At 46.3% G+C, this 26,029-nt stretch overlaps 1 protein-coding gene across 1 annotated transcript in view; it reads right to left on the minus strand.

Annotated features, from left to right (window-relative positions):
* The window catches only part of PPEF1 (protein phosphatase with EF-hand domain 1), a 44,960-nt gene that overhangs the window by 12,396 nt on the left and 6,535 nt on the right, over positions 1 to 26,029 (minus strand). The window contains exons 4-12 of the mRNA XM_083171004.1: positions 15,736 to 15,802; positions 13,680 to 13,840; positions 10,367 to 10,481; positions 8,340 to 8,386; positions 7,734 to 7,900; positions 6,581 to 6,617; positions 4,506 to 4,655; positions 1,377 to 1,661; positions 42 to 227 (exon numbers count right to left, since the gene is read on the minus strand). Of these exons, the coding sequence (XP_083027130.1) occupies positions 42 to 227; positions 1,377 to 1,661; positions 4,506 to 4,655; positions 6,581 to 6,617; positions 7,734 to 7,900; positions 8,340 to 8,386; positions 10,367 to 10,481; positions 13,680 to 13,840; positions 15,736 to 15,802 (1,215 nt within the window). The remainder of the gene's footprint in view (positions 1 to 41; positions 228 to 1,376; positions 1,662 to 4,505; positions 4,656 to 6,580; positions 6,618 to 7,733; positions 7,901 to 8,339; positions 8,387 to 10,366; positions 10,482 to 13,679; positions 13,841 to 15,735; positions 15,803 to 26,029) is intronic.

Consider the following 26,029-nt stretch of genomic DNA (forward strand, 5'->3'; position numbering starts at 1 on the left):
ATTCCCCCCATAATGCACATTTCACTTTTGGGCTCCCTTACCTTTCCATTGTGACATAACTCATAACCTTCCTGTTTGCATTCATGTGACCTGATCAACATTTTCAAATTGTATTTGTCAAGTAATTTTGTGGTTACATCTGGCCCGAAGTAACAACCTCCACCTCGAAAACTGTTCGGTAAGCATCCATTTTGGTTCTTTGGGTCACTCCACAATATGTCAACAATCTTAGCCAATAAACAAATGCAGGCAAAAAAATATATATATATCAGCAAGTACAAATAATAATTTGTAATATTTCTAAATTGAGTAATGTGGTACAATAACAGATCATTAAGATTAAAACATTCATGGGAGCTAGTAAATAGTGGAATGGCTATATCAGATAAACTGTAATTACACTATGCATTGTGCGCCACTAATCCGGTGTCAGCCTCCTAGCCCAGGTAAGAACACAACCGTAAACATAACTGTGATTGGTTATGGGTTCCAGCAGAGTTGTGTGTGCTGCACAATGTTATTCCGTAACTTGGGATAGGTGCAAATAAAACTGAAACCCATTTAGCTGAAATATCACTTTGCTACTACAGTATTAGAGACCTTTATAATATTTTACATAATTAACTTTGTGTCAGCAGTTTTAGATAACAAGGTGCATTTTCTGTCATTCTAACAGCCTGCTGCAGGGAAAGCAGAACAGGGACATTCTCATGTACATTTAGGGTCCTTAATCGGGTTTACTTGCAAAGGCAAATTCCTTCTGAATTGGACAAATCTATGTGCACTGCAGGGGGAGGGGGGGAGAGGGCAGATGTAATATGTGCAGAGAACATTCATTTTGGGTGAGTTAGTTTGTTTCTGTGCAGGGAAAATACTATTTTTACACTGCAATATAGATCTCACTTTGAAGTAAAACCCCACCCAAATCTAACTCTCTCTGCACATATTACATCTTCACAAAAAGCTCTTGCTCAATTTCAGGCAAAGACCCATGTTTATTGCTTTCAGAGTAAATAAATGGCTTTATTTTTACACTTTAAAATTTAGATTTGAGGTTATTGTAGGACACGCACCTCTCTCATCTGTCAGTTACCATTGAGCACAACTGCCCCCAAGCTCCTGACCAGGTCAATGGTAGCTGACAGAGGTATAAAAACCCTAACCAGATACTGGGCAAGTATTCCTTTGAAAAGTTGTCAGTTTAGACAAAGAAACGCGTCTGAGCAAAGCGATCAGAATAAGGGCCATAGTTCTTAATAAATATGCTTGTTCCAGTCCTAGTTACTGGCATTTAATAGGACTATCTGTACAACCAGTACTTGGGAATTGTGAGATATGACTATTACTGTCCAGTAGACATGAGATATTATACACACCTGTTTCCATTCTTCACGTTCCATACTTGTTAAATCTGGAGCCATATCTGGCAATCGAATACTTGAATCCAAGTAATGTATTTCTAGAATGCCTTTACTCCTGTATTCCTCATTCAGAACACCAGTGAGATGATTATAGTTTGCTGGAGAGTGGCACAGGTCAGGATCGATCTGCTTGTCGGGACAATTAGGGCTTTTACAGCCATCAATGGGCAGTTTATTGGATTTCTCCTTTACACTGTTGTTATCTGAATCTGGCTTTGGGGGTTGCAAAACTGATTTATACTGTAATTAAAAGAAAATGAATTAATATCACATCTCATCTTGCAATGGGTGCACTTGCTGTATACAGTCTGTGAAATAGAAAAAACAAGGGCTATCCCAATAGTAATGCGGATAAAGGCAGCTGGGAGTCATTTGTTTTGCTTGAACACACTACAAAATATATTATTATTTCTGTGAGTTGGATACAGCGTGGACTTTTCAGTTACAGTCTTCTGAACCTAAAAGGTCTGGAACCAGACTATTAGTTCAACCACATCTAAACCATACCTCCCGACTGCCCCAACTTTCACGGGACAGTCCCATTTTTTTGGAACTGTACAGCATCCCACCCTGGGTAGTGTACCATGGTGGGGGGCCCAGTTGGAAGTCCCCACTGTCTGTTGCGGCTCTGTGGAGCAGAGCAATAGTTAAGAGATGGTCTATTTATAGAGACAGCGGGACTGGCCATGCCCCCACAGTGGCAAAATGGGGGCCTGGCTTTACAATCAAAACCATTTCTGCAAAGCCATGCACCTTTCCCATAGACCATGCGCCTTATCGGGAAGTGGCTCTGTGGAAATGACCATTACAGTGAAGCCACGCCCCTTTTATCAGGACCACATATGTTTGGGCCATTTAGGAGCTCTGACTTTAGGAAACAAAATGTTTAAACTTGTTTAAAATATCTACACTTACACAGTCACTTGTGTCTATGTCGGAAAATGTCCTGCTGTTCAACCTCTGGGCAGAATTAAATAGATTCAGAGTAGACAGAGGGACAGGAGGCATGGCCATCAGCTCACAGTGCACTGACCATGCCCCCAACAGAGATGACAGTTACATATGTGTCCATCTACATCTATGTTTCGTGCACTACAAGTCATTTTACACATAGGCCTGTATCCAGATCTGATTGCAGTACAAATTTGTTCTCAAAATGGGCAAAACCATGTGCACTACAGGTGGGGCAGATATAACATGTATAGAGAGAGTTAGATTTTGGGGAGTTATTTTGTTTCTGTGCAGGGTAAATACTGGATGCATTATTTTTACACTGCAATTTAGATTTCAGTTTCAACACAACCCACCCAAATTTATCTCTCTCTGCACATGGATTTGTCCATTTTGAGAACAAATTTGTACTGCGATCAGATCTGAATTAGGGTCCATAATGCGTTATCTCCACCGATTGTCTTTGCCTGCGACTTTTTCCATTCCAAGAAATGTATTTGTACAAGCAGCTACTGATACCGTGGCTGTATCTGTTTACGAAATGCTACATTAAAGTGTTTTACTGTAAAACACTGTAACATAGCATTTTGTATGCAGATACAGCTACACAGAATATAGGCATGTAGCAAATAATTTTAAGCAGAAGAAGCTACTTGTGCATCATTTTTACACCATTTACCGATTGCGATGCACCGTAATAAAAAAAATGCTGCACACAAAGACGCTTACCACTACAAAGTCAAAGAAAAGCTGTTTAACATCATTAGAAGCTGATTAGCTGGAGTACTATTTATTATTTTTAGTGAGTATTAACAACAATATCATTGTTAAATCTGCCCCTACGTACTGTAACTACGTAACTGCCGCCATGAAACTACACAAGTACCATGAAAAGTACTGTAAGTATAATATACTTTAATCATTTTTGCTGAATTTCTTAATAAGAAACTTTTGGCTATGGAGTGCAATAAAGAATAAATGCTGATACTATTGCGTGTTGTGCTTTAAGAAAGTTTGGAAAGCATTGCTGACATTAAGCCTAACCCTACAGCTAGCCCTAACTCTAGCCCCTAAACCTAACCCTACAGCTAGCCCTAAATCTAACCCTTAAAACTTACCCTACAGCTAGCCCTAAATCTAACCCCAAAACCTAACCCAACAGCTAGCCCTAAATCAAATCCCTAAACCTAACCCTACAGCTAGTCTCTAAATGTAACCCCTAAGCCTAACCCTACAGCTAGCCCTTAGCTACCTTAGCTTACCTTAAACCTAACCCTACAGCTAGCATTAACTCTTACCCCTAAACATAAACCTTAGCCTACAGCTAGCCCTAACTCTTACCACTAAACCTTAGCCTAACCCTACAGAAAGCTAGCCCCAAATCTAACCCCTAAACCTAAACCTACAGCTATCCCTAACTCTAGCCCCTAAACCTAACCCTACAGCTAGTCTCTAAATCTAATCCCTAAACCTACAGCTAGCCCTAAATCTAACCCCTAAACCTAACCTTACAGCTAGTCTCTAAAATCGATCCCCTAAACCTACAGCTAGCCCTAAATCTAACCCCTAAACCTAACCCTACAGCTAGCCCTAACTATCCCTTAAACCTAACCCTACAGCTAGCATTAACTGTTACCCCTAAACATAAACCTTAGCCTACAGCTAGCCCTAACTCTTACCCCTAAACCTTAGCCTAACCCTACAGACAGCTAGCCCTAATTCTTACTCTTAAAGCTAATCACAAAGCTTGCCCTAACATCTATGCTTAAACCTACAGCTAGCCCTAATTCTAGTTTTATTGTCTACACCATTACAGTGCGGGGATTTCATTTGTCAATATTCTGTCCATGTAACAAATATAATGATGAGATTTGAACAATTTTGACATCATAACTGTCAACATTATGGTGTCAACATTATGAATGTTGATATTGTGAACGCTGACTGTGCCCCTGCATACTGCAATAATTTAACATATTACTCACAGTACATGAGACAACTGCAGGGTCCAATCAATCGATTTTCTATATTATTTCTATTTTTCCTCAATGTTTTGTATTAAAGTGAAAAACATCTACTAGCCCAGAGGATTTCCTGCTGTACATGGTTCCTTGGGCGAACTCTAGAACCCACCTTGCTCCTTTTAACAGAGCTGAGGAAATCCAGGTCAGTTGTGTCTGCTACTCCTCCATGTACAATTAGGATTTTACTGTCAATAATGGTAGCAAGGGGCAGCTGACTGTAGACATCCTCTAGCAGGTGTAGGATTTTCCGGGCATGGCTCTGTAAGATCATTTTTTTTAATGCTTAGAATGCAATATTTAGTTTTAATAGTTACATTCATTGTTGTTAACATTATATTTTAACTTATTTATTAATTAACCATATTTCGACATAGAAACAGTGATGCACTCTCCCTGATTAAATACTATCACCAACTGGAGTTTAAACAATGGATGGAATGTAATGTATATATTTATTTATTAACAGTTTATTATCTAGCGCACACATATTCCGCAGCACTTTACAGAGTATAGTTGAACATTCACATCAGTCCCTGCTCCAGTGGAGCTTACAATCTATATTTCCTACCACATGTACACACATGTACACACACACACACAAACACTGACTAGGGTTATTTTTTGTTGGAAGCCAATTAACCTACCTGTATATTTTTGGATTGTGGGAGGAAACCAGAGTACCCGGAGTAAACCTACACAAGTACGGGGAGAATATACAAACTCTGCACAGTTACGGCCATTATGGGTATCGAACCCATGACCTCAGCACTGTGAGGCAGTAATGCTAACCATTACACCATCCGTGATATATACTAGTAAGCCCCTTCAAAGCAGATGCTTTTACAGGTAGTCTGCTACCTTGTGATGCCTCTGTGTTTGTTCATGTGTGAGAGAGAAAGAGATGTAGTTTCACTCGCTGCCAAAAGATGGCAGTGATGTCCAGAACTTTCCTTACAAGAAACAAAGTCCATGTATATAAAGACCAAAAAGACACACTCTCCAGACTGTTTGATGCAAAATAAAAAGCTGTGTATTTGTATTCACATAGACATCATAGTATAAAGAAGGGTACTCAACGTTAGCGTTTCAGTCCATATAGGACCTTCCTCAGGAGTTAGACAACAAGGGCATCCATTTGGGGTGAAGCACAGCGTGGACCACACAGCAGTGTGGTCCACGTTGTGCTTCACCCCAAATGGATGCCCTTGTTGTCTAACTCCTGAGGAAGGTCCTATATGGACTGAAACGCTAACATTGAGTACCCTTCTTTATACTATGATGTCTATGTGAATACAAATACACAGCTTTTTATTTTGCATCAAACAGTCTGGAGAGTGTGTCTTTTTGGTCTTTATATATATATATATACACACACATATATACAGTCTAGATGGCTTTATTTTAAACAAACGTAACTCAGAGCAGATAGCAATTGTATAGTGTTGCATGACATAGCATTTAAAGCAATGTTCATTTTTTCTTTTAAATACATTTCTAGCATAAAATATAGTGGTGTACTACTTTGATGTAGTCAAATGTATTACTTAAAATGGTACTTATGTAGTATCTGGGCACCCGATTTTTTTATTGTATGCCTTAAGTTAAGGCATACAATCAGATGCGATGCGATGCGATATCGCATCGCATACGACCATATCGCATGCGATGCGATGACCCGATTTTTCCATAGGAATCAATGTTAAAATGGACTGAGTCCATTTTAACATGGAATTCAATGGAAAAAGGGGTCCTTTTCATACCCCTACTATCCAAGTGGGCATGGAGTCGGATATAAACCTGTGGCAAGCGTAGCGAGCCACCGAGCCCGAAACGTGGCGAGCGAAGCGAGCCCCGCGAGGGGCCGGTATTCTGTGTCCCCTCGCGGGGCTCGCTACGCTCGCCACGCTTCGGTCTTGGTGGCTCGCTACGCTCGCCACAGGTTTATATCCAACTCCATGCCCACTTGGATAGTAGGGGTATGAAAAGGACCCCTTTTCCCATTGAATTCCATGTTAAAATGGACTCAGACCATTTTAACATTGAATCCTATGGAAAAATCGGGCACATCGCATCGCATCGCATCCGATGGCCGCATGCGATGCGATGTTATGTGCTCGATCCGACCCGATTTCTAAATCGGGCGCCCAGATACTACATAAGTACCCTTAAAATATATAAACTGACCTTGTACTTTTGCATTACTTCTTTTGTGAAGCCATACCTGAGTGAGATATAAAATGACACAATCATTGATATTTTATAGACAATGCTCTCTTCTTATATTGCTGCGCATCGCATCTTAATCCATCTGTTCGAATTAAAGTCAGCCCTGAAATGCATCTAGGTCTAGCAGCCTCTAAATAAATCCCGTTTACTAATCTATTGTTTGCAATGTCCTGACAATATAATTTTATGTCATGTGTACATAGCCTGATATATTTTTACTAGTACAGTAGTTTCCTTGTAGGACTGGTATCCATGTATACCTGTAAATCGTATCTCAAACATGACAGAAGATAGCAGCAAATATTTACATCTGTTCTGTGTAATGGTACTGCTGTTGTATAAACTTGCTTCCTGCATACATTTGGAATCTGGTCACTTTTGAGATGCTGAACAATGATCTGGAGTAACACCTCTTTCACGCCCCCAACTCCCTTTTTTGGTGACCCTTTCACACCGAGCCTCAACCCAAGTTAACTAGGCAATAACCAGGTTCGAACCAGTAAATGATTTTTCCGCAAACCTTCCTTTTAGCTACAGTATGTCTAATAGATTTCCATCCACAGGGCCGCCACTAGTAATGTTGGGGCCCAGGACTGACCTTCAGCCCGGGCCCCCAGCGGCACCCCTCCCTCGCGCGCGCCGACTGCCCCCCATCTCTATTACTTACCAGCGGTGGCGGCGGCGCAGCATCTTTTCCCTCCGGGACTCGGAGCACTCACTGCACAGTGCAGCCTGCAGAGCGCCGAGCCCCTCTGTATCCTAGGCTCGGCGCTCTGCAGGCTGCACTGTGTATTATGCGCACCTGGCTGCCGACGCCGGGTGGGGGATACTGTGCGGGTGCGGGGGGGGGGTGGTGGTGGTGGTGGTGCCATGCCACTGTGGGCAGCTGCCCGGGCCCCTGCAGAGGCCGGGACCCGGGACAGCTGTACCCCTGGCACCCCCCTGTCGGCGGTCCTGTCCATCCAAAATGACTGTACTAATAATTACATTATTAAATGTATAGTATTTTGTTAGTATCGTTTGTGCTACAATATTTTCTGCTGTGTTAATCACCTATCTGGCCTATCAAACATACTGTACAGTACTTACATATTTGCCAGAAAACAGGTACCTCAGATTCATGATGGGGTCCTCATGGTTGCCTCTATTCAAGTGTAGATTATTAGGATAGACGAGGAGGTATGCAAAAAGGATTATTAGTATTTCTATAGAATTCTTCCCTCTGTCTACAAAGTCTCCATTAAAAATATAAGTGTTCTCTGGGGACGGGAGACCGTTCTGCGGAACACAAGGAACAAAACATAGCAGGTCATCCTGGAAACTAAACTAAATTGTTACAGAAGTCCATTAAGCTTGATACATTTTATGAAGAATACTTGTATCTGTATAATCTGTGTGACCTTCTGTTCCATGTTTATAATAAAGCCTTTATTTGGTGTTTTTGTAATTATTGTGACTCAATAAAGAATAGTGATCTAAAACCGGGTACACAATTGACGATATGATGTCCGATCCGGCGGATAGACCGACATATGGGGCACAAGCTTGGCCAACAGAAGACATCACGAACAAGGGCTGTGCTGCCGAATACAGCATGCCCATCCTCCATCGCTGTTGGCATCGGCAAGTGGGTATGCACTTACATATACAGATTAAATTATTTGAACTATAGAATCTAATAGAGATATCATCAACACTTATAAACAATAATTTTTACCTTATAGAATATCAGCAGCAAATCATCCAATTTTCCATGGAGGTCACCTGATAAAAACAATATTGTAAAATATATTCCCATTTCTGTAACACAAACAATTGTGTTAAAGTCTATTGAGTTCTAAATTACTATGATGCCTTTTAATTGAAATACAGGTTGAGTACCCTTTATCTGAAAGGCTCGGGGTCACAAATATTTTTGGATAAAGGGATTATTCCAGATTTCGGAATATTATTTTTTATTATTTATTATTTTTACATACTTACTTGGTCCCCTGCAGGTCCCCCAGCGTCTACGGAGACCATCGGATCCAGAGCGCCGGTGACATCTACTGCGCACCTTCTCAGTGCATTCTTGGGACCATGGATGCCATTGAAGATAATTTGGATGGCCGCCGTGGACATCGGGGGATGAGGTGAGTATAAAAAAAGGTGTGGGTGTGTGTGGGGGAATTAATCCCAAAATATTCAGAAAAGGATGATCTATGGATAAAGGATACTTTACCTGTATTGCATTTGTATGTAAATTCAAAATTGTAAAATGCAACATAAACCTTTATTGAACAACACATCCCAACATGCCCTGCTTCAAAGTTTTGCTATTTGACCTTGCTAAAACTGTTTCTGGGTATGCTGGGATGTGCAGTTCATCGAAAGCTGAAAGGCCAAAGGTTCCCCCTTCCCTTGTCTACGGTATCAAAGAGTAAAGATTTGGGGGCTCTTTTATAATAAATACATCAGAGTTAATTGGAGGGTAGCTAAACTGGGACAAGTGGGTCCCTATGTAGCAAAACAAAGTATATATAAAATATATCACCGCTGTCTACTGTATATGTGTTTTATGTTTATTTATGTACTGTATCTCAGTTGTACACCAGTTTTAGGTGTCCTCTAAGCACCAATGTATGTTATTTATATTCTAACTATATTATAATCTATTACATTTTTTGCACTGTCTGCTGGAACAACTATATTATAAACACTATTTTATTTACGGAAGACTTTTTGTGCATGTTCCTTTACATACAGAACCGTACTGTGCATTGGTCATATTATAAGTGCTGGGAGATATTCCACTTTTGCTTCCAATTAAAAAAAAACTACTTGTATTTTATTGGCCAGTACAGTAGCATGGTAATTAGCATTGCTGCCTATATTCATGCAGTTTGCATGCTCTCCATATATTTGTGTTGGTTCTCTTGGAGCTCTGGTTTCCTCTGACACTCCATAGACATATTGATATGTTAATTGTCTTCTGAAATAATTAACTCTAATGTGTGTGCCTGCGTGTGGTAGAAAATATAGACTGCAAGCTTCACTTGGAAAGGGACTGTGTAAAGCACTGCACAGCACTCCTGATTCAGGTCAAGGACATATATTCGTTCTTTTTTTGGGGGGGGGGGGCGTGTCAGGATCTTTGTCCGAAGAAGATTGTGGCCTTTTGGCTGGACCTCCGGCAACTGGCTTTGGAGACCATATGGATTAAGGCATAATACACATTGGGCTACTTTAAGGTTAAAAGCAGCTCATATTTCCCATTTCAGCTGCTTTCAGCTCAAAAGCCGCCCAGTGTGTACAGTGTGTACAGGGTAGTGATGAGCGTTGACACTCCCGTATCATCACCGGCGGCTGCCATTTGTCTTTACCAGCAGACTGAACGGCTTTCCATAGTCTCCTACTATGGAAAGCCGTTCACAGCGGCGACAATCACTGGGCAGGGGGAAAATTGCTCAGTGTATATGCCCAGCGATTTCAGCGATCATTGCTGTCCATACATACTGGGCTAAATCGCCAACTGATGGTGTCCCAGATGATCCGATAGGATGCAGCTCGGATCAGTAACGTACGGTACATTACCATGTTAGTGCTTATGCTGCTCCAACATCTGAATAGGCTCCAATAAATAAATAACAATTATAATAGGAACAACTCAATTCAACATCATAAATCACCTACAAATATCACCCTGCAACCTGCCTAGATAAGAGAAAGGCTAATTACACCCGACACAAGGGGATTGCTACTCACCACAAATGGTTATCTGCTTAGAGTATGATGTTGTTAAATGAACAATGTTTGGTATCTGTCTTAAGAATGTCTTTGCTTCATGGAACAGCTGAAGGACATACCGGACATGAAGTTGCTGAAATACAGACAGTTTTAGGAACATAGTATTATGTACTACAGTATATAATGGAGAGTTACCATTTAATTCATACAGTATTACAACAATAATACACAGTTTAATTATTTGTATCTATGAGAACACACACAGGTAAAACCATCAAAACACTGAAAATGAATAGCATCTTAACAACATAAGGGTATCCAGCAAGAAAAAAAACAGTTTCCCATAGCAACCAATCAACATCAACATCTACCCATCATTTTATAGAATCTTCCGACAACAAAACACCACAGGTTGATATTGAGCACTGATTATATATTCTGTACTGCTGCTGAATCATAGGGGAATTACCAAAACCCCTAGTAAATACGTGCAGAATAAAAGGAAAAATCGGAGCAGCGCTGTACGGAATATAAACGTATTTAATTAAAACTTGCAATTTATACACGTTATAACAATCTAAAATTAGACACACAAGACTTACACACACAAAACATTGAGAACTCCCCCCATTTAACTGGTGCTGGTTAAACTTAATAATTCAAAATGCAATTGCAAAGATTTTCTTGCGCATGTACAGAGCCAGTTAGTAGGTTAATACTGAGTTCAAGTCCCCACAGAAATGTGCACATTTATCGTGGTATACTTATTTGTAATACGGGGGTCATGCAGATGGTTGATTACCAAAGGTGAATTTCTCCGACCATTATCGTTTTGGTCACATCCGAGATAGATTCATCAGCCAGATGTTATTGGCAGCATAAGTGTCCCCTCTCAACGCGTTTCTCCGCCTCTATGTCCTCTCAGTGGCTTCCTCAGGAGAAGTATGATAGCGTTATTACACTTCCGCCTTTTATGGCGGTAATTCCCGCTTTGCGCATGCCTGCACGTCATGCAGGTCGTGCCTCGTTCTAGAATAGCCACCTTTCATTTGGTGGAATGGCCATGCCTCCTCTCGGCACAGCCGCGTCATCGCCGAGTATAGCCGCATCATGCGGTCCAGGCCTCGTTCCAATACAGCCTTCTACAGCGTGCTCAGCAGTAAACGTAGCCGCGTCATGCATGTCAGGCCTCGTTCTGCTATGGCTTCTATTTTGGTAATGGCGGCGTCATCGCGTCTTGCGGGTCACGCCTCTCCTTTGTAATCATCTCTGCTCATAGATTTAACCAGGACATTTCCTGTTTGCGTTCCACAGCAGGATATTGCCTGCTTATATAGTGTAAGCATATCACCAGACCAGTAGTTTCAAAATACTAAGGCTCAAATTTGCCTCAGAACCAGCTTTAACGGTAGGTTACTCTTTTGGACATACAAACATATAACACATAATTAGTAATAAAATAATACAATAATACCTAAGACATTGGAGCGAGATACTGTCTATTTATTCTCATGCATAATACATACATAATTATTTTTTCTCAAAGAGAAAAGCATTTCCCTGAAGTATAATAGAGAATAATAAAAATATATATATAAAGAAGTAAAAATAAATAAACATAAAAAATCAGAATAAAATACGGATGAATATCCCAATAATTCTCTTCATTTTTCAGTGTCTGATTTACCTCCGTATATCCTCAACATAAGAGTATAGTAGTGAATACATTTTACATATTTTTCCTATAATCTTGTAAAATTACTGATGCAGACTCCATAGATTTTTTTCCCAATTAAGGCTTCATATGTTGGGTAAAATATTACACAGTTTCTACCACCCATCCCTCCCTTACATTATCCTCATCCTGCGGGCAATTAAAATGTAGCATCGACTGGTGAGCCAATCAGAGCTTGAGTACCGGCAGCCGCTCTAATGATACACCAGCTCTGACTGGCTCAAAAGCTAGTGTAGCATTTTAATCAGCAGCCGGCATCCTGCATTGAAGAAGCATATGCTTCATTCAGTGTCCCGAGTGCAGCGGAGGCAGCACAGTGGGGGCAGTCGGGAGGGTTGCCAGTGGGCAAAATGAGTGGCCCGGGCCCTTCCAGAGGCCGGGGCTCAGGACAGCTGTACCCACAGCTCCCCCCTATCGGCGGTCCCTGGTCTCCTGGCTGTTCCGCAAGTATGGGGCATTGTAAAAAATGACTGATATTTTAGAATCTAACCAATACAAAAATTTACTAAATTATCCAAGCACAGGGGTAAAATATGCCTCAGCAGCAGAGGGTTTCATTTTGCTACAGTTCATAAGTCTCCATCCAACACGTCCTCAGCACTGGTGTTTAACAGAACAAAAGGCCTGATTCTGGTTCACTCGTAACAGCAAATTCTCTCTGTAATGGACAAAACCATGTGCACGGCGGGGGGGCAGATGTTACATGTGCAGAGTTAGATTTGGGTGGGGTTTGTACTTCAAACTGATGTCTATATTGCAGAGAAAAATTTACCCTGCACGTCTGCGAACTTTCGGTTCGCCTGGTGCACGCACCCTACATGGCGTGCGGGGGGGGGGGGGGGGGCAGAGAAGGACGGGGTGCACCGGGCTGCCCCATTACCATATGGGAACGGCCAGCGTTTTTTTTTTGGGCATTCACATGAGAATGCTGGGCATTCTCATGGTAATGAGGCGGTGACGCGGGTAATGAGACATGGTAATGAGGCAGCTGACATCACGGGATGTCAGCTGCCCGCCCATATCCATCCCAGCATAAATGCATATGGAAGTGACTTGAAAGTCACTTTTACTGTACATGCGTGGACCTTCCACATCTTTCGATGGTCGGTGACCATTGAAGGTTGTGGGACATTACCCGCAGCATACAAATGGATGTTTATACTAAACATCCATTTGCGTCCTGTGTGGGCGAAACCTGCGCTGTGAGGGAGGGGCGGGTGGGGGGACAGTCACCTTGTAGGGTTCGGTGGATTTGCAAGGCTGCAAATTCGCAGCCTTGCGAATCAACCAGAATAACCCCCTAAGTGTGTACGTGAGATACTGTATATTCAGCAGCTTTTTTTTATTTCCTAGCAGTGTATTTAAAATTATTCTAAAACTGCATGGATACCATTTTTACTGGTTAATATGTACATAGTTAATTATTATTTGTGCATTTTGGGGGTGATTTAGGTCTGGTCACAAAGCACAGTTGGACGCAATATACAAATAGGCAGCAGCGGTCCACATCAGAATTACCTCCCTTGCATGATATGCCCAGGCGCCCCATCCATCATCTTTGTATGTATCTACATTTCCAGTCATACTCATACTTGCCTTCTCTTGCTTGAAAGCTTGAAGTAAGGTATTTGTATCAGACACTGATAGAGGGAATGACAGACGAGGACCATCATAAGAGTCAGGAACTTCAATCATTTCATAGACCATAGACATTTTATAGCCTTCTCTTGTTCCATTGAAAATATCAGAAATCAAGTCTGCAAAATCAGATAACTTTATCAACACTAAGACAATGTACAAACAAGCAGAGCAAACTGCCACCCAAGGCGCTAGTAGATGCCAAATGCTAAATAAGCTGTAGCTATAATAAAAAGACAATGTGCAATCTCTTAAACATACAAACAAAAAATGGGATTGTAAAGAAGAAAGATCTAATTCTTTTAAAGAAAAAGATATGGGCGCCTGTGATATGTGTTGGTCCTCAAAAAGCAGCAGCTAAAATATAGGGGTAGTCAAAACCTATGGGAAGGAACAAAGCAAAATATACACAGTTGTAGCAGCGCTAATCTACAATTAAATAATACTACACAACAGGTATAACAAAGGTTTTATATAGACATTAAAAATACACATTCGTTACAATAAAATAATAATAAATGGATAAAATTGATTGACAAGCTCACTCACAGGATTGGATATGCTACTCAATGAATGAATAATTCAGGTAAGTGCACATTACCAAGAAGATGGACTGGATGGGGGATCACTGTTCTTAAATGTTGGATTATGGAACAACACAGATCCTCTCTATGGTTACGGAGTTGTAGATATGCCATTGGAGGAATCTGTGGAGATAGTAGTTGTTGTGGGACCCCAACTAGCCCGGGGAGGGCCTCACTTGGAGCAGCACAGGTCCTCTCTATTAGCACGGTGGTAGTAGTTGATTCCACTGGAGGAGTCTGTGAAGAGATGGTGTATTTGGAACCTCAATTTTCACTCAGTGGGTCTCACCAATGGCAAGGTTTACTGCAGAGACCGTTGGTAAGAAGGTGAGGGCCAATATGTGGTACCAAGTCCTCTTGTGCTGGTTTAGAGGTGGAAAATCTCACCTGGGGGCTCTCACCAAGAAGCATCCAAGTGGTGAAGGGAGGAGAAGATGACAATATGTCCCATGTAGAATTCCAAAATCAGAATGGTGATCCAATTGGAAGGGGAAATCACAATTACATAGATTCTAACTCCTAATCCTGGCATGAGAAAAACCTAACGTGTTTCACTACTGGCTGTAGCTTTATCAAAGCCTTTGATAAAGCTACAGCCAGTAGACTTTCGCAGTGGTGCGGCAGAAACAACCTGGACCTAAACCCCATCAAAACAGTCGAAATGATAGTAGACTTCAGGAGAAAACCAAATGTCAAGGTCCCACTAGTAATTTCCAACAGAGTGGTGTCATGGGTAGAGACCTTCAAATTCCTTGGGACAAAAATCTCTCGCAACCTCAGATGGGAGCCCAACATATCTTCCATTGTCAAAAAGGCCCAACAGCGGCTGTTCTTTCTGAGGCAACTAGAAAAATTCAACATTCTGCAGGAGCTGCTGCAGCTCTTTTACACTGCTATCATGGAGTCCGTTCTATGCTCCTCTATTACAATCTGGTATGGAGGGGCCAATGAATCTGACAAACGAAGCCTGCAAAGGGTGGTGAGGACAGCAGAGAAGATTATTGGGATGGACCTCCCCCTGTAAGGGAACAATACTTAAGTAGGGTTAAGAAGCGAGCTGGGAAGATCGTGGCGGACAAACTCCACCCTGGCCATAACTTGTTTGATATTCTCCCATCAGGTAGACGCTTCAGGTCCATCCCTGCCAAGTCTTCAAGAACCGCAAATAGCTTCTTCCCGATAGCTATTCAGCTATTGAACAATGTACTCTAAGATACTGCTAATCTAAACACCTAACTGCTCTATCTAACCTTGCAAATCATAACATGTGAATTGTCATTTGTATGTGCAAATGATGCAATGTATGTAGGTCCTGTTATCCCTCTTGTAGCATGCTTGAAGCTGAACTGTATCCACAAAAAAATCCTAGTATACGAGAGTATACATGGGCAATAAAGTGATTCTGATTCTATATTTGCATTATTGCTTACCTGGGCCTGGACCTTGATCATTCATCTGTGCAAAGTGATCAATCATGAATGTAAAAAAGTTGGAAAGCTGTAATGCAAAATAAACTGAGTCAGTAAAATAACAATACATGGTATTATATAAGTTATACTTTAAACTTATTTATCATATACATATATATTTGCAAGCAATTGTGATACAAGCATGGTACTGTGATAGGATGCTACCTTTGCAATAAGACGGTTCGTGATTTCATCCCTACTGGATATTACACAGTCAACTGTAAATGATATGGGGGTAGATGTGTTAAGCCTGGAAAAGAGATAAACTGGAAATAAAGTGAAACAATCAGCTGTGTTTGAAAATGACAGTTGGGAGTTGATTGGCTGGTGTATTATCTCCTTTTACCTTATCTCCACTTTATCTCCAGTTTATCTCTTCTCCAGGCTTAATACATCCGCCCCATTATTAGAAAGTGGAAGCATTTAAGAAAAAAAAAAACTCAACCACTAAGCTGAAGACCGTGTCAAATCTAAAGTCCCCCATACACTATGCGATTTTGGGACGATTTCATCCGATTTTGGCACTTATAATCGGGTAAAATCGGCCCAAAATCGCAGGTGTGTGATATCTGATCCGATTCGATGCGCGGTTCCGTGCGCATCGGACCGGATCAGGGAGGTCGGACGGTCAGTACATACGATCACGTCTGACCTCCCTGTATGCATATGCCTGCCCACCTGACAGGCATATGCATGCAGACACCGAGGGAGCAGTGGGGCAGGCAGCGGGTCCCTGAGTGCTAAGCTGGCGGCGCCGGGGAGTGCTGACCTGGCCGGGCGGTGATGATCATATATCAGCACTCAGCAGCGATGCGGGAGTCGGGATGAGACGCGCAGTGGCGGGTATAAGATTTTAAAATTCCTGTCAAATGACTAGCCGTTCTCTGATTGGCTGAGCTCTCAGCCAGCCAATCAGAGAATGGCCAGTCATTTGACAGGTATTTTAAAATCTAATACCCTCCACTGCGCGTCCCGTCCCGACTCCCGCATCGCTGCAGAGTGCTGATATATGATCATCACCGCCCGGCCAGGTCAGCACTCCCCGGCGCCGTCAGCTTAGCACTCAGGGACCCGCTGCCCGTTCCACTGCTCCCCCTGATGAGAGCACCGCCGCCCCCTGACCCTCACCGTCCGCCCCCTGACCCTCACCGTCCGCCCCCTGCGCCCCGACATTTGATAAATCGCAAACGATTTATCACATGTCAAATTTGGCTCCTCAAGTGCCAAATTGTGTGTGAGCCTCCCGGGGAGCTCCCGGGCGGCTCACAGGAGAATTGGGTCCGACTTGTCCTAAGGACAAGTCAGCCTAATGTATGGGGGCCTTAAGACATTTTGAACAATGCAAGGTTTTCAACTTTGTGGTAACAATTTGAGGAAGGCCCTTTTCTATTCCAGAGGGAAAGGTATAAGACAGCGCTAGCAGCAACACAAATTAAAGCCAGTCAGAATGAATTAAAATAGATAAATGTACTTTAGTAATGGTAACAGTGTGACAGATTAGATCAGTGATGGCTAACCTTGACACTCCAGCTGTTGTTGAACTACACATCCCAGCATGCCCTGCATTCGTTTTAGCATGATTAAATAGTAAAACTGATGCAGGGCATGCTGGGATGTGTAGTTCAACCACAGCTGTAGTTTCAAGGTTAGCCATCACTGGATTAGATGGTCTGAAGCAGTATAATTGTATTATAGTTACCACTCATAGGGCTTTATTCAGATCTGAGCTCAGTACATATTTGTTTGGAAAATGGGCAAAACCATGTGCACTGCAGGTGGGGCAGATGTAACGTGCAGAGAGAGTTACATTTGTGTGAGTTATTTTGTTTCTGTGCAGGGTAAATACTGTCTGCATTATTTTTACACTGCAATTTAGATTTCAGTTTCAGCACACACCATTCAAGTGTAACTCTCTTTTCACAGGTTACATCTGCCCCACCTGCAGTGCACATGATTTTGCCAATTTTCCCAAAAAATTTGTACTGCGATCAGATCTGAATAAGGCCCATAGTCTGTTGCCGTGTGAGGGGACAGGCGGCGGGGGGCTGTGCTGGGGAGGGGACGGAGGAGGCTTACCTCCGTCTCCCTCCGGCTGGCTCCCCGTTGCGGCGTCGGCAGCGAGATTGCAGCCTGGAGGAACTTGAGTCCGGGAGGATTCAAGTTCCTCCAATCAACCGCCGGTATTTCGAATGGCGCGCCTTGCGCGAGCCAATAAGCGCTCGCGACGAGGCGGCCAATCAGCGCAGGACGCGGCGGACCAATCCGGGCTCGCCGCGTCATAGCTCCGCCTCCTCCCAGCGTCTTATATTAGACGCGGGGGAGCGGCGGAGCGGAGTTCGTCGGCGGAGAGGGAGCGAGGAAGAGCTCCTGAAGTTGGAAGGGAGAAACAGCGGCAGAGACGGCGGCGGAGACGGCGGAGACGGCGGCAGAGACGGCGGCAGATCCAGGAGCAGCCAACACAGCAGCAGAGGCTGCCGAAGAGCCCGAAGAACAGAAGCTGAGGACCGGAGAGTGCCGCAGCAGTGGGGAGACAAAAGAGCTAACGAAGTCCCCTGCTGCAGCCTCTCCCACCGGATCGGGTAAGTGGCCCTGGCCGGCCACCACCAGCACATAGCCTCCCTAGACCACCAGTGTCAGGCCTCCAGCCTGTGCCCTAATCCCAGGCCTCCAGCCTGTGCCCTAATCCCAGGCCTCCGGCCTGTGCCTCATCATCAGGCCTCCGGCCTGTGCCCTAACTCCAGGCCTCCTGCCTGTACGGAATCACCAGGCCTCCGGCCTGTGCCTAATCACCAGGCCTCCGGACTGTGCTTCATCCACAGACCTCCGGCCTGTGTCGTCAACAGGCCTACTGCCTGTGTCTTATAGGCCTGCGGCATCCATCTTAGGTCTGTCGGCCATTTTGTATGTTAGCTAACTGTATAGGAAGGGAAGGGTGATCCAGCCCTCCCACACCACAGGCCTTGAGCTGGGATAGACGGCTGTCTACCCAGGTTTCGGTGACTGTTCTAGGGGTGTACTGCAGTAGGCCGGGCGCACTTTACATCACAGAGGTTAGTACCTTTCACACACACCTGTAATCTGATCACGTCATTGTTTGTTGTTTGATTGTCCTTATGTCTGCCTTGACTGTTAGTTAGAGGATATTGCTTGTTGTTTACTAGTGTAAGTTCAGCCTAGTTACTCGTGTTACGTTAGGGACAGGTTAGTCCTAGTTAGATTAGTGAAGGATTGTAGAGAGGCTGTTTTCGTTCTTGTTCCCCAGGTGCTGGGATCCTCAAGCAAGGTGACAAGGAATTGCATAGGTGAGTTTCATCCGTGTGTGTGTTCGTCCCTGAGCGCCGGTCTGTGGCTCTCCCGTGAGAGAGTCACACCTACCACCTACGTGCGAAAGTGCGAATAGGTGAAGTTAGGGTGGCTGAGGCCTTTGGCCGATGATGACCTTCGCCTAACCGGCGAAGCTCGCAGCCACCCGTGGGTGTCCATAAGCGACCCCGTCTTACTATACAGCCCGGCTGTGGTTACAAGTATCCTTTTCCCCTCTAGTGATATTCCGGTCCTCGTTGAATACCTGAGGCGGACCCTTCGCGGAACCTTTGAGGGTTGAGGAGCTCACCTAACCGTAAGTGAATTACTATCAATTCACATTTGGCGTAGTCGGCAGGATGTCGGAGGCAGAGGAAACTTCTCCGAAAGGGGGCCGAAAGTTTAATTTCGGCTCCGCCCTGTCCAGGGTGCCCCGGTACGATGGGCAGAATATGTCGCTGGGAGATTGGAAGAAGAGGCTGGAAGGGATCATCCAGATGTACCGGGTGCCGGAAGAGTTCCAGCATCAACTTGCGGTTAATGCCTTAGATGGAGAGGCCTGGCGGTCCGTCATCCTTGTCGCCGAGGATGACCGGGATACCTTGGACGACGTGTTCGGGATACTCGACTGAATCTATGGCAATACTTCCTCCGCTGGAAACATGCGACAGCGATTGTTTACGCGTATCGGCCCCAGTCGTTCGGGAGGAACCCCACCCCCTTGAATCATGTATCAAGGATTTGAAGGAGGCCTTTTCAAAAGTCACGCTAGAAATGAGAGAAGAGATCTCCCAGTTGCGGGAAGAAGTCCATCGACAGAGGGGCCATGGGAATGTAGAAGACCGTGCTCCCCGGCGAGTGCAAGGGGGATCACGAGGGGGCAACAACAGTGGGGCCCGACCTAGAGAGAACAGAGGCCCCCGATGTTACAGCTGTGGCCGCTTCGGACACTTCGCTCGGGAGTGCGGGGCAGACCGGGGCCCTCCTTTAAACTAGAGTCCCTCGCGGTCACGGGACCACCCGCGGGGAGATGGGCGGAGAGGCAGCTATAGTGGATTCAGCTGACCTAGTGGGGGAGTGTCCTGTTGTTGTGGGATGTTTTGCGGACAAGGAACAGAAATGCCTGTTGGACACCGGCTCTCAGGTGACCACCATGTCGGAGGACTGTTTCCTGGAACATTATTCTCACCTGAAGGAGGCAGTGTTTGAAAGCTGGGTTACCCTTACGGCTGCTAACAACCTTCCTATCCCAGTCGTGGGGGTGGTCTGGATGGAGATAGAGATTTGTGGCCAGAAGGTGGGGAAGAAGGGGATCCTGGTAGTTAAAGGTAAGGGGCTCAGCCATGGGCCGGTGATCGTCGGTATGAATGTATTGAAGGACCTTGATCGGATTTTATTCCAGGAGAGTGGCCCCCAATACTGGAAGAAGCTGGGTGTCCAGCGGCCGGTGCAACAGGCATTTCAACAAGTGGGACAAATTTGCGAAACCGGAAGGTTGGAGGAGTCTATGGGAATTATCAAAACTAGTCATAGACAACAGATCGAGCTGCCTCCCCGTCAAGAGATCGTTCTTCCCCTCGAGGTAAGGACCCACCGGCGGTTGGATGGGTTTGAAGTGATGGTGGAACCCAACGGATATTTGGGAATTGACTCCGGCCTCATCCTGGCTCGAACCCTGGCAGTGGTAAGGGACGGCAAAGTATTGGTTCGGCTGTGCAACCTTCTGGATGAGCCCAGGAGAATTCCAGCCGGCGCCACCATAGCTACCGTGACTACTGTCCCCAGGGATAATATACGTGGGGGGCGGCCAATTTTGCTACGACCAGAGGAAAAAGAGGCATGGTCGATGGCGGTGAGTTTGGGAGAGGAGGAGTGCCCCAGTGCAGATTGGAATGGTCGAGTAATTCGGGAACAGATGGATGTTTCCCTAGATGAGTGTGATGCTGCGACAGTACAGAGGCTGGAGGATATGCTGTGGAAGAGGCGGAAGGTTTTTTCCCGGCATGAGGAGGATTTTGGGTATACTGAAGATTTGCAGCATGAGATCCGCACTGGGGATAGTCTTCCCGTTCGAGAGAGGTACCGGCCAATTCCTCCCAAACTTTACCAGGAGGTGAAAACAATGTTGCGGCAGATGCTGGAGAACAAGGTGATCCGTGAGAGTAAAAGTCCGTGGGCCGCCCCCATTGTTCTTGTGCGGATGAAAGATGGTTCCATCCGATTCTGTGTGGATTACCGTCGGTTGAATAGCTGCACCGTCCGAGATGCGTACCCGTTGCCACGAATCGAGGAATCCCTAGCTGCCCTCGGGGACGCTCGGTATTTTTCCACACTGGATCTGGCCAGTGGGTACTGGCAAGTCGCCGTAGCTACGCAGGACCAAGAAAAGACTGCCTTTACAACACCGATGGGGTTGTTCGAATTTCTGCGTATGCCTTTTGGACTCACCAATGCGCCGGCGACATTCCAACGGATGATGGAGAGGTGTTTGGGGGACTTGAACTTTGAAGCGCTGTTGATTTACCTGGATGACATCATTGTCTTTGCTTCTACCCTGGATGAACATCTGGTGAGGCTGGACTTGGTGCTGCAGCGCCTGGAGAAGTACGGACTTAAGCTAAAGCCCCGCAAGTGCCATCTCCTTAAAGCCAGTCTCGAGTACCTGGGTCATGTGTTGTCCAGGGATGGAGTGTGCCCCACCCCGAGTAAGATTTCGGCTGTACAAGACTGGAAAACTCCGACCACCATTTCAGAGTTGCGAGCCTTCTTAGGATTGGTCGGCTACTACCGTCGGTTCATCAAGGACTTTGCCAAGGTGGCCGAGCCCCTGCAGGCCCTGCTGCGAGGTGTCGCCACTACCAACAAGAAACAGGCCGTGGCCTGGGGGGCTCCCCAGGAGATGGCGTTTGCCCACCTCAAGCGAATGCTCACGGAGGCGCCGGTACTGGGCTATGCCAACTTTGAAAAGCCTTTCATTCTTTATACGGACGTCAGCCTGCAGGGACTGGGGGCTGTACTATCCCAGGAGCAGGACGGCCAGGAGCGAGTGATTGCCTATGGCAGTCGGAGTTTGCGAGAGACCGAGAGGAACCCGGACAACTACAGTTCCTTCAAGTTAGAGCTACTAGCAGTAGTCTGGGCCGTGACTGAGAAATTTGCGGAGTATCTGGCGGCAGCTCACGTGGAGATCTTCACCGACCACAATCCCCTGGCCTATTTGGACACTGCCAAGCTTGGAGCGCTGGAACAACGGTGGGTAGCGCGACTGGCGAAATACAGCCACAAGATCCGGTACCGGCCAGGAAAGAGTAACGGGAATGCTGATGCTTTATCTCGGTTTCCTCAACAGATACCCCTGGTTCCGGGGGATGAGGAACATGAAGCAGTAGAGATTCCCGACTTAACCAGGATAACCTCCTCTGGGGTACAGACACAACCCCAGGTAGAGGTGGAGACACGTTTGTACCGAAACACAGAGCGGGATTGGGCCTCGTTACAACAGAATGATCCCGGGCTACATGCCATTCGCCAATGGAAGATCAGAGGACACTGGCCCAATCGCGAGGAGCGGAATCGACTGACCCCCTACTGCCAGAAACTCCTTCGGAGCTGGGATCGTCTAAAGGTCTGCGCTGGTACGTTACGCCGCCTGGTGTACTTGGAACAAGAATTTCGCATGGTGGATCAGGTTGTAGTGCCCGAAGTATTGATACTGAACTTGGTAGTTGAGGCTCATGAGAATGGAGCCCACCTGGGGGCAGCAAAAACTTACCAGTGGGTACAACGCCTGTTCTTTGCCCCCCAGTTGCTGGCGATTGTAGAGAGAGTGTGTCGGGAGTGTCGACAGTGCGGGGTAGTGAAGCCCTCGATGCAACATCCTCCTATACAGACCATCAAGACCAGTCGCACCTTGGAACTGCTGATGATTGACTACGTCCTCATTGGAGAATCTGTCAGTGGTCATCAATATGCCCTAGTCATGACGGATCACTTTACAAAGTTCACTGTGGTGGTGCCGACCCGGGATCAGAAGGCGGAGTCCGCGACCAAAGCTATTGTGGAGCATTTCATTCGGCAATATGGGTGTCCTGAACGGATCCATTCAGATCAGGGTGCCTGTTTTCAAGGGAAACTCATGGAACAGCTTTGCCTGCTATATGGAGTGCAGAAGTCCCGCACCACGCCGTATCATCCCCAGGGCAATGGCGCTTGCGAACGGTTCAACCGGACGTTGCTTCAGATGTTGCGAACCTTAGAAGCAACCAAGAGACGACGATGGCCCGAACATGTGCAAGAATTAGTGTGGATTTATAACAACAGGGTACACAGCACCACGGGATTCTCGCCATTTTTCTTGATGTTTGGGCGCCCCGGACGAGATGCCCAGGAATTACATCTGTCCGAATCGGGAGCAGGGGGGGACGCCTTGCCTGGGGATTGGATCACTGAACATCAACAGAGGTTGAAAGAGGCACACGACATAGCGAGGAGAAGAATAGCGGATCATGCTCACCCCCCTGTTAGTGGTCGAGGGGCGGAGCCCCTGCAGGTGGGTCAACGAGTACTTGTCCGCATGGTCCGTCCGGGGAACAAGCTGTCAGAAAGCTGGGAGGTGGTGCCATATGTGGTCCGGAGACTGTTGTCTGAGAAAAGGTCCGGTTTATGAGGTAGAAAGTACGGATGGGACAGGTCGGCTGAGGATCCTCAATCGAGACAAGCTGCGTCCTTGCCCGTTTCCAGAAGACATCGAGGAGGAAGGACCTCCGGACACGCAACCTTTGTCACCACCACTGCCCGGGGAAGATGATCTAAGCGAAGATTGGTGGGTGCCCATTGAACTGCCTAGGGACAGCGTGGCCCCTGATGATGGAACTCCTGGTCCTGGGATTGTTCCCCCAATGAGACGTTCACAGAGGACCAACCGTGGTGTTCCCGGTCCGCAATATGCTGACCCCAACTTTGTATGGTCCAGTCCTGTATTTGTCGGGACGACAAAGGACAAAGGGGGGGGAAATGTGAGGGGACAGAGGGCGGGGGGCTGTGCTGGGGAGGGGACGGAGGAGGCTTACCTCCGTCTCCCTCCGGCTGGCTCCCCGTTGCGGCGTCGGCGTCGGCGGCGAGATTGCGGCCTGGAGGAACTTGAGTCCGGGAGGATTCAAGTTCCTCCAATCAACCGCCGGTATTTCGAATGGCGCGCCTCGCGCGAGCCAATAAGCGCTCGCGACGAGGCGGCCAATCAGCGCGGGACGCGGCGGACCAATCCGGGCTCGCCGCGTCATAGCTCCGCCTCCTCCCAGCGTCTTATATTAGACGCGGGGGAGCGGCGGAGCGGAGTTCGTCGGCGGAGAGGGAGCGAGGAAGAGCTCCTGAAGTTGGAAGGGAGAAACAGCGGCAGAGACGGCGGCGGAGACGGCGGAGACGGCGGCAGAGACGGCGGCAGATCCAGGAGCAGCCAACACAGCAGCAGAGGCTGCCGAAGAGCCCGAAGAACAGAAGCTGAGGACCGGAGAGTGCCGCAGCAGTGGGGAGACAAAAGAGCTAACGAAGTCCCCTGCTGCAGCCTCTCCCACCGGATCGGGTAAGTGGCCCTGGCCGGCCACCACCAGCACATAGCCTCCCTAGACCACCAGTGTCAGGCCTCCAGCCTGTGCCCTAATCCCAGGCCTCCAGCCTGTGCCCTAATCCCAGGCCTCCGGCCTGTGCCTCATCATCAGGCCTCCGGCCTGTGCCCTAACTCCAGGCCTCCTGCCTGTACGGAATCACCAGGCCTCCGGCCTGTGCCTAATCACCAGGCCTCCGGACTGTGCTTCATCCACAGACCTCCGGCCTGTGTAGTCAACAGGCCTACTGCCTGTGTCTTATAGGCCTGCGGCATCCATCTTAGGTCTGTCGGCCATTTTGTATGTTAGCTAACTGTATAGGAAGGGAAGGGTGATCCAGCCCTCCCACACCACAGGCCTTGAGCTGGGATAGACGGCTGTCTACCCAGGTTTCGGTGACTGTTCTAGGGGTGTACTGCAGTAGGCCGGGCGCACTTTACATCACAGAGGTTAGTACCTTTCACACACACCTGTTATAGTATAATCTGATCACGTCATTGTTTGTTGTTTGATTGTCCTTATGTCTGCCTTGACTGTTAGTTAGAGGATATTGCTTGTTGTTTACTAGTGTAAGTTCAGCCTAGTTACTCGTGTTACGTTAGGGACAGGTTAGTCCTAGTTAGATTAGTGAAGGATTGTAGAGAGGCTGTTTTCGTTCTTGTTCCCCAGGTGCTGGGATCCTCAAGCAAGGTGACAAGGAATTACATAGGTGAGTTTCATCCGTGTGTGTGTTCGTCCCTGAGCGCCGGTCTGTGGCTCTCCCGTGAGAGAGTCACACCTACCACCTACGTGCGAAAGTGCGAATAGGTGAAGTTAGGGTGGCTGAGGCCTTTGGCCGATGATGACCTTCGCCTAACCGGCGAAGCTCGCAGCCACCCGTGGGTGTCCATAAGCGACCCCGTCTTACTATACAGCCCGGCTGTGGTTACAAGTATCCTTTTCCCCTCTAGTGATATTCCGGTCCTCGTTGAATACCTGAGGCAGACCCTTCGCGGAACCTTTGAGGGTTGAGGAGCTCACCTAACCGTAAGTGAATTACTATCAATTCACAGCCGGATGGAGCACAGGGAGATTTAGCACAATAGTGGCTGCAGAGGATACTAATCATCAGGGTGCTGCTGTAGTTCTTTCCAGAATCACCGTGTATTTTGAATCCACCTCTGATGTGCAATCCAATCCACACTGTGCCGGCCGGCCATTGTTGGGTGGTGCAAAGTTAAAGACTGATGTGTTTCCCCGCTTAGATCTGACATCGTTTTTTTTTTAAGACTTTAAAGACACGGTTTGATGAGTTCGGTGTGGAAGAACTTGACCAGCCACATTGAGCCCTGACCTCCTCCCCATCGAGCACC

The sequence above is a fragment of the Crinia signifera genome, chromosome 2 (assembly GCF_055691185.1).
Source record: "Crinia signifera chromosome 2, ASM5569118v1, whole genome shotgun sequence".
Taxonomy (NCBI): domain Eukaryota; kingdom Metazoa; phylum Chordata; class Amphibia; order Anura; family Myobatrachidae; genus Crinia; species Crinia signifera.